At 42.9% G+C, this 12,978-nt stretch overlaps 1 protein-coding gene across 3 annotated transcripts in view; it reads right to left on the reverse strand.

Moving 5' to 3' along the window:
• The window catches only part of IFT172 (intraflagellar transport 172), a 38,064-nt gene extending 25,336 nt beyond the window's left edge, over nt 1-12,728 (reverse strand). For 2 of the 3 annotated variants that reach the window (XM_010840651.1, XM_010840653.1), the window contains exons 1-14: nt 12,530-12,728; nt 9,803-9,946; nt 9,453-9,565; nt 8,978-9,017; nt 8,607-8,672; nt 8,315-8,394; nt 8,018-8,105; nt 6,801-7,015; nt 5,778-5,901; nt 5,267-5,362; nt 4,205-4,366; nt 3,796-3,849; nt 3,470-3,573; nt 3,209-3,294 (exon numbers count right to left, since the gene is read on the reverse strand). In XM_010840651.1, the coding sequence (XP_010838953.1) occupies nt 3,209-3,294; nt 3,470-3,573; nt 3,796-3,849; nt 4,205-4,366; nt 5,267-5,362; nt 5,778-5,901; nt 6,801-7,015; nt 8,018-8,105; nt 8,315-8,394; nt 8,607-8,672; nt 8,978-9,017; nt 9,453-9,565; nt 9,803-9,946; nt 12,530-12,568 (1,411 nt within the window). In that variant the 5' untranslated portion in view covers nt 12,569-12,728. The remainder of the gene's footprint in view (nt 1-3,208; nt 3,295-3,469; nt 3,574-3,795; nt 3,850-4,204; nt 4,367-5,266; nt 5,363-5,777; nt 5,902-6,800; nt 7,016-8,017; nt 8,106-8,314; nt 8,395-8,606; nt 8,673-8,977; nt 9,018-9,452; nt 9,566-9,802; nt 9,947-12,529) is intronic. The other variant, XM_010840652.1, reaches the window with a different exon arrangement.
• Between the last annotated feature and the right edge of the window lie 250 nt (nt 12,729-12,978).

Raw genomic sequence — 12,978 nt, forward strand, 5'->3', positions numbered from 1 at the left:
AGGAAAGTTATGACCAACCTAGATAGCATATTCAAAAGCAGAGACATTACTTTGCCAACAAAGGTCCATCTAGTCAAGGCTATGGTTTTTCCAGTGGTCATGTATGGATGCGAGAGTTGGACTGTGAAGAAAGCTGAGCGCCGAAGAATTGATGCTTCTGAAGTGTGGTGTTGGAGAAGACTCTTGAGAGTCCCTTGGACTGCAAGGAGATCCAACCAGTCCATTCTGAAGGAGATCAGCCCTGGGATTTCTTTGGAAAGAATGATGCTAAAGCTGAAACTCCAGTACTTTGGCCACCTCATGTGAAGAGCTGACTCATTGGAAAAGACTCTGATGCTGGGAAGGATTGGGGGCAGGAGGAGAAGGGGACGACATAGGATGAGATGGCTGGATGGCATCACGGACTTGATGGACGTGAGTTTGAGTGAACTCCGGGAGTTGGCGATGGACAGGGAGGCCTGGCATGCTGCGATTATTGGGGTCACAAAGAGTCGGACACGACTGAGTGACTGAACTGAACTGAACTGAACTGACTGAAGCTAAAAACCAAATGCCAGCTGATAGCCACAACTGGGACGACCAACTTAAAAATGAATTTTTCTTTAATTCAAAAGCAAAATCAGTAAATCCATGTTTTAACGCCTCAATTATAAGTACAATTAGAAAGTGCTAAAGCTGTGGGGACCCTATTTCTATGAGCACCCTGAAATTACATACAAAATTATGTGTGTAGATATTTTTCTGGGAAAGGATTTATGCTTTTAATTAGACACTCAAAGGGGTTGGTGACCCAAAAAAGTTAAGAGATAAACTCTGTCAGTGTACACTGAAGATGAGACCTACAGAGTGAGGTGACTTGTCCAAAGTCATATGGCTCACTACTGCTATTAGAACTTAGGCCAGTGGACTGTGTTATTATTTGCATTATACTTATATTTCTGAGCTCAGAAACCTCATATGAAATATAAAACTCTAGAAATGTAAAAATATCTTAAGGACAGACCCATATGTATATGGAAACTTGATTTATGAGAGATGACATAATGTATTACTGGGTGAAGAATGGATTTTCAATAAATAGTTACACATATGGAAAAATAAAATTAGATTTCTACTTATATTATGCACAAAAATAAATTCCAGGTAAAAGGCAAAAATTTTAAGTGCCAAAATATAGGAGGGAGTAGAAAGGGATTTCCTAAATAAGACCTCAAAACCTACAAACTATTTATTAAAAAGTGATACACAACACTGTAAATCAACTATACTTCAATTTTTAAAAAGTGATGAAATGAACTACATTAAACTTAAAAATGTCTAAACACTAAGAGATGCTGAAAAGGAGAGAAAAGACAAGCCACAGGCGGAGACAAAATAACTGCAGCGCAAATAACCATCAAAGTCTATACCTGCACACACACAGAACTCCTTCAAGTAAACAAGAAAGAAAGTGAAAGTCACTCAGTCATGTCAGACTCTTTGCAACCCCATGGACTACACAGTCCATGGAATTATCCAGGCCAGAATACTGGAGTGGGTACCCTTTCCCTTCTCCAGGGGATCTTCCCAACCCAGTGATTGAACCCAGGTCTCCCGCATCTCGGGTGGATTCTGTACCAGCTGAGCCACAAGGGAAGCCCAAACAAGAAAAAGACAATCTAATTTTAAAAAGAGGCAATGGATATAAACTGGCAACTCATGGAAGAAGAAATCCAAAATGCCAATAAACAAATGAACAAAAAATTAATACAATGAAATATATTTTCATATATTGAACACATCAAATTGAGCCAATTATGAAGTCAGGCAATTTCAAGCATTGGAGAGGATGTGGAACTGTAACTGCTGGTGGGACTGTAAACTGGTACAACCTCTTCAGAGAGCAATTTGGAAATATTTAGTGAAATTGAGGATGTACCTCTTTTATGATTCAGCAATTCCATGCTGGGTGTAAACCTTAGAGAACTGAAATACTGCAATAGGGAAAAACCAACAACTTAAATGTCCACCAATAAAAGAAGAGAGAAAAGATCCAAGGAAAATATAATGGAACGTTAAGGATTTGACAGAATTTGGTATGGGTATAGAGCTCTTCCCTGTCACTAAGTCATGTCTGACCCTTCTGTTACCCCATGGACTGTAGCCTGTCAGGCTCCTCTGTCCATGGGATTTTCCAAGCAAGAATACTGGAGTGGGTTGTCATTTCCTTCTCCAGGGAATCTTCCCAGCACAGGATTGAACCCCTGTCTCCTACGTCTCCTGCATTGCAGGCAGATTCTTTACCCACTCAGCCATCAGGGAATCCCATGGGTATACAAGTAATAATAATAAGAAAAGCACTTAGACTACTGTTTGGTATATAGTAAGTATGTAACAAATGTTAGCTATTCATATAATATTATGGGTATACAAGTAATAATAATATTATTATTATCAATAGCTAACATTTATTACGCACTTATCATATACTAGGCACTAGTCTAAGTGCTTTTCATACGAAGTAGGTGCTATTTTTATCCCCACTTTGTAGATGAGGAAATTGAGATACAGAAAGGATAAGTAACTTACCTGAAGATCACACAGGTAGTAAGTAGACAAGTGGGGAGGTTTGACTCCAGAGCTCTGCTGTTAACAACTACACTACCTGGATATGTTATTCTCTAATAAGCTTTTTAGAGAATATCATGCTATTCTTTATACTCTTTCCCTATGCTTGAAACATTTCATGATACAAAATTAACTATTAATATATAAGTACGATTTATAAATGTGAACACTTGTGATATGTATATACAATGTGTCATCACTACTTATTAATGACAAACTATACAGAAAGTAAGTCCCCTTCCTAAGGGGACTTACCAGTTCTAAGAATCTGTGATCCTATGAAGTCTAAACAGGAAAATTCTTAAATTTTCTAATGGTTCTTCTCTACAATTCACAATTTCCCAGCCCTAAGATAAATGCCTACAGAACATGAATAATTATATGGGCAGGCCTATACACACCAAGGTATCTATATCTAGACTTCTAGACACAGACACACACGTGAATTTAAGCATTTCACATATCCACTGTAAGAATGCAGACGCACATTTACCTGCTGTCTCTGAGAGTCTTGGATTCTCCACTGCATACAATCCTGTGATATGGAAGTGCTTTATAAACATCAATTTTGTTATTACAATTATGAGGGAGTCTTACTCACCTATAGCAATAGTCTTGATATCAACAAGATAAGCCAATTTCTTATTATCCTCCATTCCTCGCTGACGCCTCTCATTAATACGGACACTGAAACATGAAAGGTCAGGTAAGGCAAAACGGGCTTAGGTAGCTAGGATGTTTAACAATAGCTCTGAAACAAGACATGGGATGAAGGTTTTAGATTAACTCGAGGATACAGGAGTTAGAAGTCAAAAAGGAAATCTTTTGGGTTTCAAAAATTTAGAGAACTAGGTGGGGTTACCTGATGAGATGGGGGTTCATGAATTCAGTACGTACAGAACCCAGGGTATCATTACTCCCATATTCCACAAGGGTGAGCTCTCCAGCATTGAAGATCATGCACACCTGGGGATGAATGGGATTGTTATATGGTGGAAAGATTGCATGAAGAAAGAGACAGTCGAGGGAGGTACATTGCGAGTTTATAGCAAAGTCCACTTTTCTCTTTATTCTGTTCCTCTATTTCACCTTCCCATTTTTATCTGCTGTTTCCTCAACCCCTTACCACTTGCCATCCTATGACACAGAAGCTAAAAGAAGGTTTATGGTGAATCAAGCTCTACTCACATTTTCATTTTCAAAGAAATACTTCTCATTGCCACCAGATCCCTGCCAAGCTACCTGTTAAGGGGGAAGAAGACATAAGGAACCTGTGGATAACCACCCGAAGCAATGCTGCAAGAACAGCAGGGTGGGACGCAGAGAGATTGATCTGGGGAGGTCTGACATTGCACAAGAGAGATGCTATGTCAGATTCTGCCTTGGACCCTGTGCTTCTGGGAGAAGGTGTTAAAAAAAAAGTCCAACAGCAGTGATTCATATTCCAGGATTCTAAACCTGGATCTCACTCCCTGAAACCAGGTCCCCAACACAGGAATATTAGAGCATCCCATGGAGACCTTCCCCAGGGACCCTGCCTCATCTGGGCAACACCTCAGGATGCCCCATTCCCCACCTCTCCATGTTTGGTTCCTACCTCACTAAGGCGATTTGTGGTCAGGTCCCCCAGCAGCAGTGTGTCTGACGTGTGGGCCACCAGGTAGCGTTCCTTTCCCAGGATTTTCACTTCTTCCACCTCGTAGCCATAGTGTGACTTGAGTACCACTCGGGTCCCCGATGAGAGGTTCTTCACAATCACCTTGGTAAAAGAGGAGTCTCAGCTCCCCCAGTCCGAAAGTGGGGGGAATGGGCTGTGTCCTTTGCCTACCGCCACAGTGCTAAGCAAAAGCACATCTTGTTTCCTTGCCTGGCCTGGGATATTCTTGGTAAAAAGGACATCTCACATTTATAATGCTTTTACTATTTATAAAACGCTTTCATCTATTATCTCTTTCAATGCTTATAATACAAATGATTCTGAAAGTTCCACTGGGTTAAACTAATCACTCACCCTATGTTCCTGTAGCTCTCTCTACAAACTTTTATAACTTTACCATGTGTGCTATATTATTTTTTGATACATGTGTCTCCTTCACTAGAATGATCTCAATTAAGGGACACTGTATTACAGATAACCATCTTTGAATTCTCAACGCCTAACAGTGCTGACAGATAAAGAAAGGACAAATATTTCTGGAGAAACTGAAAGACTGAAGGAATCAATGAATAATAAATGAAGGAAAAGAGGGTAGAGGTAGAGAAAAGATAAAACTGGGTTCAGGACCTAAGGCATGAGCTTGCAACATCATATACAATGAGTTCAGAGGCCCTAAAACAAAGGAATTCAGAATTATAATCCTATTAATTTCCCCAGTTGACATCCTATAGGGAGTCAAGTTTTAAACCAGGAAGATGTAAATGGCAATCTCTGTACCCCTTAAACCTGGTATTTTTAATAAGAGAAGAGAAGAGAATAATCCTTCTCTTACAATAGGCTGGAAGACCTACTGTGGGAAAGTTGTCAGACATATTCTGTTCCTCAGAACAGCTCTGCCAGAGGTTAAATTTGAGTCTATGTTGTGGCCAGACCACAGGGTAGTACTACAGGGATGAATGAGCCACGGCATGACCTCAGTGTGGTAGGCTATCAGCTGCTTACCTGGCTAGGTCCCACATAAGTCAATTCAAACTTATTCTTGTAAATGCTCCTTCGGAGGCAGCAGTCAAACTGTTCCACTCCACCACAGAGTGTGCCCTGGAAGGGAAAGTGGCAGCATAAAGGGTAACACACACAGCGTAGAGGCGTGAAGAGGGTATTTAGAGACACTCTCAAACCCTAGGTTCTAGAATCTACAGAAGAGTCGGCAGTGAAAGGGTTGGTAGGTTTTGGAAGTATCAGCAGGAAAGAGGTGCACTTGCAGGACTCAAGAGCATCACGTAGTTAGTGATGGGATATGAGGGAGAAACTAGCCCTGCCTATAAACTCTTGACCCATGTGACCCCCAGTAAAGTATGGATTTCTCTTTCCTGCCTGCAACACTGGAGTTTTAGACTGCGATCAAAAGGGAAGAGGAGTTTCTCCAGTGTCAGGAGAGAGTGCTTTAAGATAGGTGGGATTTTTCTTAATTTGAAGAAGTCACCAAAGCAGAAAGGGGTTACTAGTTGCATACCGCACAGAGTCGTGAGCCATCCCGCTTCCAGGCCAAGGCAGTGATGGTGTATAAGTTGGCAATCTCCTTGGGCTTTGCCTCTTCCCAGATGTTTCTCCGAGGACTCCAGTTGAGCACCCGAAGTCTGAAATTAAGTATGTGGCTTTTAGAAGAGATGGAGGCTGAGAAAAAGTGAAAATGGGCTTGTAATGGAAGGAAATGAGTTTTGCTATATCAGAGAACAGAGGAAATAAAAGAAAACAGACAAGGTGGCGGGAGGTGGGGGGTCTAGTAGGAGAGGACAAAAATGTTCGAGGGAAGTAAACTGGGAAAATCAAGTCAAAAGTAAAATAGAGTAAGAGAGATAGGAGTGAAAAAATAAAAAGGGACTGTGGATATTTAGAAAAATGAGCTGTTAGTATAGAGAAATACAGAAAACGAAAAGAGAATTGCTAGGAGTCAGAGAAGAAAGAGAGGAAGAGACATACATGAGACTGAAAGGGACAAAGACAGCACTGACAAAGCTGGGGTTAAAAGCACTCCAGGAAGAGATGGGACCTAGACTCCAGCTGTTTATGCACCGTCCCATCATTTATGCATTCACAAACATCTGAGCACCTATGATATACTAGATGCTAATCTAGGCTCTGGAGACTTGAAAAAAAAATATTAGAGGCTCTCTTCTCAAGGGCTCTTCAAATTAGCCCATTAGATACAAACACCAAAGGATAATACAGTGTGATAAACACAAAGCCAGTAGTCTGAAAAGGTGCAACGGGAATACAAAGAAAGTAGAGATAAAGTCTGCTGTGGAGTCCTGGGGAGAGACTGAGACACACGACCAGAGCACGGTGAATCTTGGAACTGATGGCATGCTAGTGGATGGTGGGAGCAGGAAGAGGAAAATGTGCATGAATTAAAACTTGACAATCACTTGATTCTGACGCTCAACCAGTCTTCCACTCTGGTTGGGAAGCAAAACTGGGCTAAAGAAGAGTGTACACAGGGAAAGTAGGCAGAAGCCACAGCTGGACAGGGACCCACCTGTCATAGCTTCCCAGCACAACCGACTGGCCCCCAGGACTTGCTGCAGCTGTGGTGAACTCCCGCTCCAGAGGGTCACGGCTGTAGTCAAAAGTTTGTAGCACATGGCCTTCCTTTCCATAGGCCACAATCCTCCGGTCACAGCCTGCAGCCACAATGCTGTTGGTTGCCCACGCCAAGGCATAGGGTGGGCACGGATGGTTCACCAACTTTCCCTAAGAGTAGAAGAGGGTTTCTGTCACTCTGAGGACACCACCTCAGAAATTTCTCATTCCTAGCATCTGACACACTCCCTTGGACAATTCTACTCGAGGAAATCTTTTCCCCAACATTTTCCTGCCATAACACATCCTAATCTGAAGACTTCACAAATTATCTGTCTTTACCACACACTCATCTTCTATGACATTTTAATATATATGCATTTATCAATTTTATATTCAAAGTGAAAGTCGCTCAGTCATGTCTGACTCTTTGCGACCCCATGAACTATGCAGTCCATGGAATTTTCCAGGCCAGAATACTGTAATGGGTAGCCTTTCCCTTCTCCAGGGGATCTTCCCAACCCAGGGGTCGAACCCAGGTCTCCCGCATTGCAGGCGGATTCTTTACCAGAGGAGCCCCAAGGGAAGCCCTTATGTTCAAAAGGAAACCTCAAAATACTTGTTTGGAGATCTTCAATACTCACCTAGTAAGGCTCCCAAAGGAAGCTGACCTACACATCAACCAACACTGTATAGGCCCACAGGGAATATACGACTTCTTTATTTTAGGAAGGGCACGTTTAATCATGATACAGATAATTCTTATTGTAAATGATTCAAACAATAGAGGATTAAAACATGAACCTTCCTTTATTCCTCTATATTTCCCTTTTCAAGCATAAACAACTCTTTTGTTCTTTGAATTTATAAATATATGTAAAACATTTTACATAAATGAGAATAATTTTTAATTTTCATTTCTCTCAGAGTCTTTATTTCCCTTTGCCTCAAGGTCCCTTCCACTTGATTCATCCTTTCCTATAACTATTAAGCTCTGGCCTCCTGAAAACAAATCCTCTTCTGCGGCCACATCCAGGTGTCTCTCTGCCTGAGGCCTCACCTTCCAGCCTCCTCCCTGAGCACCATAATCTAACTTTCTTAGATGTCCAACCTCCCCTAGGACAGTGCTTGGGATTTCCTTCTCCCCTTTCCCAGAGTACCCTTTATTCATACCTGTGACTCTCCTGAGCCTTCATCATCAAAGAAATACCTAACAATGGTGCCATCTGCATGACCAGAGAGAATTCCTTTCCCAGAGCAACTAAAAAAAGGAGAAAAGAAAGGAGAGACATAAAGGAAGCAGTTAGAACATCCCTGTCTCCCCAAGAAAGTCCCCTTCCTCATCAGACTACTCTACCTGTGGTTCCCGTTCCCAGCCCTCCCCATCGTTCACACTATGGTCCCTCAAGCCAAGACTCGAGCTTTTCCTACCATTCCCAAGCTTCTGGGATACCATTCTTCCTTACTCACTTTGTTGTCAAGGACACCACATAAGAATCTGTCCCATAGATGGTAGATGATTTGTTAGTTTTGGTGTTTGCTAAACGAACCTGAAAATGGGAGAGTGGACACAAGTCTGGTTAGGCTACTTTCAACTCTATCCAGGACCTAAGGGACAGAAATAAAAACACAAGAAGTGTTCCCTGTGTGGTCTCCCCCCAATACGTAACTTGACCCTCAGGGAGAAGATTAACCATATACCTCTTTCCAGAACCATTATCCCCATCCACAGCCTCTCCTGTGCTTCTCTTCCCTCCTTTACCTTTCCTTCAGCCAGCCCAAAGACAATGACGTATTCTGCTGGCCACTGCAGGCAAGTAACAGCACTCTGGAAGAAAGCAAGAATGAAAAGGATAAGCCTATCTATGTATATGAGCACACAGATAGACAATCTAAACCTGAACAGCCTATCACATGCCACCACCCCAACCGCCCACAGGGAAGGAGAGGAGGGGACATGACTGGGCTCTAAGGAGGAAGGCACAGGCGGGTAAGCAGCCAGGCAGCACCATTCATGCAGCAGGAAAAGTCAGAGACAGATATTAACAAATGCCAACTTCTGGCTGTATTTATAAGCAGATATATTGATATGTTTGTTCCTCCTGATCTCTCAGGGATTGGTAAGAACATTACCGTCTGGATGAACTTGTTACAAATGACTTTCTTGTCACCCCTGCCAAATAAAGGAGAGAAGCATATTAAAAACCACATCCATGAATAAATGCCACAAATGATGCTGGGGGAGGGGAAGGAGTTGCAGACACCATCCTTGGCCCACCAGTGTTGCCTGTCACTCCACGGAAGCCCTCGAGGAGGCATAAGGAGGAGCCAGAGTAGCTTTGGAAGAATAATAAAAACAGAACATCACTCCTGGCTCCCCAGGATCTCAGAGGGCCTCCTTGTTGATCTAAGACTGATTCCTCCAGGGATGGGATCACAGGAAACACAGTGCAGGCAAAGGGAAGGCAGCAACAGACTCCAGAAGGCCCCTGCCTTCCAAGCTCCAGCACGGCTCCTTATTTTCTCCATTCCCCCTTCCCAGGGAGGCATTTCTTCCTGCCTTTCCCTTCTTCTCTGGGACACCCCATCTCCCAATCTCTATCCTCACCAGTCTTCTCCAATCTTGTAGACATAGATGATGTTGTCAGTCTGTCCTATGGCAATCTTAGTGGAATCAGGAGAAAAAGCCATGCCCTTCACCATATAGCTCTTCCTGCCATACTAAGAGTCAAAAAAGAAAAAAAAAGAAAGAAAGAAAAGGACAGAAAAAAGAAGTAGTGAGTATACTGAAAAGAGAAGAACAAGTGCATATTGATGGTAGCGGGCTTGAGGGCTTTGTACTAAGAAAAGGAAGTGCAGGCCATTTCCTATGCCTGTGGCTAGGAAGCAGGTTAGGAAGCCTTCTAGGTTTATAAGGTCCCATCAACAGATTAAGGTACACGTGAGTATTCCCTTCACCTTCATGTCGGCTGGTTTGGTGGAGAATTTATCTCTTCGCTCCCCATGTTCATCATATAGTAAGACCACACGGTCCACTGTGCAGACAGCAAATTTGGCATTGTTCTGGGACCATGCCATGCAGGTGACCTTTGCAGCTCCATCCTGCAGAGGTAAAGGGGACAAAAATAATCCAGATGCTGGCGGAGAATGCTATTAGCATTTCTAGTTCCATTACTTCTAGTGTGACTTTGGTCAATTTTTCTTCTAGCACAGTCCTTAAAACAAAGAGATGCCCATGATCTATCCAGGTCTCTGAGGCCTCAGAGCCCTGGATGGTGGAATAAACTGCTTCTAGAAACCATAATGCAAACGCACTAGGAAGTGACACAGTGAGTAAGTACCGCTATGTCCCTACAGTGGCCTTCTTATTCCCTCATTCTGCTACTGAAATAAATGCAACTGGTCTGATTAAGTTTTGGTCTTTAGCCATTAATTCAATTAATGTTTTTGAGTACCATACTGAAAAAGGCACTTGGCCAAGGGCTGAGAGATAGAGACAAAGAGCAAAACGTGGTTCCTGCCCAAAGATCTAAAAATGGGAAAACTCCCATAAGGGAGGCACATACAAAGCACTATAACAGTTTGGAAAAGCCCGAGATAATTTTCCATTTAAATGATCAACACTAAGCTTTGAACAATGGAGACAGTTACGTAGGGAAATTCTCTGAGGTAGAAGAAATGGCATGAGCGATAACAAGTTCTGGTGAATAAACAGTCATTTAATTTAGCTGACACTACATTGTTAATAGCAGAACAGAAGGGGGAAGGCACAAAAAATAAATGGAAGCCAATTCAGGAAGGCTCTTTTAAGCTAGGCTGAGTTTGGACTTATTTGGGAGAAAAGGGAGAGACAGTAAAAGTTCTGGAATGGGAAGTAAAATAATTACAGTTGAGACTTAGGATTCAAAAAATGCCTTTGTTTTTTATTTTTATTTCTGTCGTTGTTGTTTTTTTTCCCTTAACAATCCACTTCACAGAGGCCCAAATTAGAAGTGATCAACTCCTGGTGAATTATTCTTGCTATGTCTGTCCCTTCCACCACCAGCCCTGGTGGTCTATGCAGCAGGTTCTGCACTAAGGATTTCCCTCCTAGAAATTGAAAAAAAAAAATCTAGTTTCTGCTCCGTTTGATTAACTACTTGGGCTGTAGAGCCCTGGCTTAAAACATTGTTAATTTTTACTTCTAACCTACCCACTTTCAACGTCAGAGGTAAAAAGGGCCTTTTTCCCATCAAAATCCTCAAACCAGAATCAGAAAATAGTCACCCCACCACCTTTAGCCTTCTCCAACTCTTGACTAAATTAGGTTGGGAGTGTTGAGGGCTCCTCATTAATTGTTGCTGACCATCTTCCTTCATCATTTTGCCCCATCCTGGGCACTCAGTCCTTTCCTGCATCTGACATCACCTTATTTTGAAAGACTGAAGGGAGATTTCATTTCCAATTATTCCATTAGGGTAAAGGAATTTTCAAAATACAGATTCAAAGCAATGAGTACACCTCTCTTTTGTTCTAGTTTCCTTCTATTTTCCTAAAGCCACATGCTCTGTGAAGCCTTCCTGATTCCCACAATCAATTCTCCTTTCTCTACAATATGTACCTCACAGGACTGTTGTGAGGATTAAATGAGGCAGAGATAGAGGATAATAGCTAAGTTTTAACGAGCACTACAGATTAGGCACTTTGCTAAGTGTGTGATACACATTATCTCACTTTATCTCATTACTGAGGTAGGTGCTACTCTTATTCATCTTTTCCAGATGGAGGCACAGATAGTCTAAGTAATTTGCTCAAATTTACAAACACAGTTTAAGTGGCAGTATCAAGATTTAAATCCACGTGTACCTGATTCTATAATCCACAACCCCAACTTCTTTATTTATGCTGCCCTGGTACACACTAAACATTCAATTATGACAGATATTCTTGCTTTGTATTATTTTGTCCTTTGAATTTTGAATATCGTTCTCTCTTGTCTAACAGTTTTCACGCTGCTTTTTAGTTTACAAGGTTCTCTTGTGTATACTACTGCCTTTAACTCTTTCCCCTAATCCCCTAAAGCTGCGATTACTATTATTCCCATTTACCAAATGTAGAAGTTTGGATGAGTGCTTAAAGAGCCTGTGCGATAAAGGCTAAAGTCAGGGGTATCCGGTCATTTATTTAAAGTAGTGGTGACGCTAGGACTTGAATTCTGGTCTCCTAACTCCAAAACCCCGCCTTTCTTCAACATGTTCTACGGTTACATCCCTAGTGCCCAGCCTCTTCTGAATCTGAGATTTTCACCATCAAAACGAACGGTGTGGTCGCCTGCACTCCCTTCGGTGGGACATGCACCTAGAGCGCTCATTTAAGCGATGTAGATTATTGTTAGTTGTTTACACACGCGTTTCTTCCTCTAGTACGAGCCTCTCGAAAGCAAAGGCAACAACTGGGGAAGTTCTGGAGCCCCAGCATGGGACCTGGTACACAACTGATCCGTTAAATGAAATGAACGGAAAGCTACGGTGCTCAGCAGCCCCTCTCGCCTACTTCACACTCTATCGACGGAGCAGAGTCCGTATCACCGCTAAAGCCTTCGGTCTTCTGCACACAGTAGGCGCTCACCGTTTTCAAACTTCAACCCCCCACTTTCCTTGGAACACTAAGGCGGGAGAGGGAGGGAAGAGGCACGCGACTCCTCACCTGAGGGCTCAGCAGCGTCCTCAGGTGCTTCAACTGCATGACGAACACCTGTCTCTCAGATGCCTACAGACAGCGACAACTCCCGTGGTTACCTGGACAACCCGCCACGCAGCCGCAGCGACGGCCGCTGACGCACTAGCGACCTGAGCGCGACACGCGTCGCAAGGTCACCACGCAGTTTCGTAGCTTAGCAAACAGAGCGCGCGCAGGCGCGTTGAGATCTAGGGCGGGACCCTGAGAGGGTTTGCAGACTTCTCTTCTCGACCAATCCCGTCGCGGCATGCAAACCCAAACTCCAGGCACGCCCACAAGCCTTCCGCAAACTCCGGGGTTCTACGTAATCGTAGTGTCTCTTGGTGTTTGATGTACGTAAACGCGGCTGAGCGCTTTCTTTTAATCCTCACAATCCTGGAGGAAAGCAGGGCAGTTGCTCTTATAGGCCTTTTACA

This window comes from Bison bison, unplaced genomic scaffold (assembly GCF_000754665.1).
Source record: "Bison bison bison isolate TAMUID 2011002044 unplaced genomic scaffold, Bison_UMD1.0 scf7180017864145, whole genome shotgun sequence".
Classification (NCBI taxonomy): Eukaryota; Metazoa; Chordata; class Mammalia; order Artiodactyla; family Bovidae; genus Bison; species Bison bison.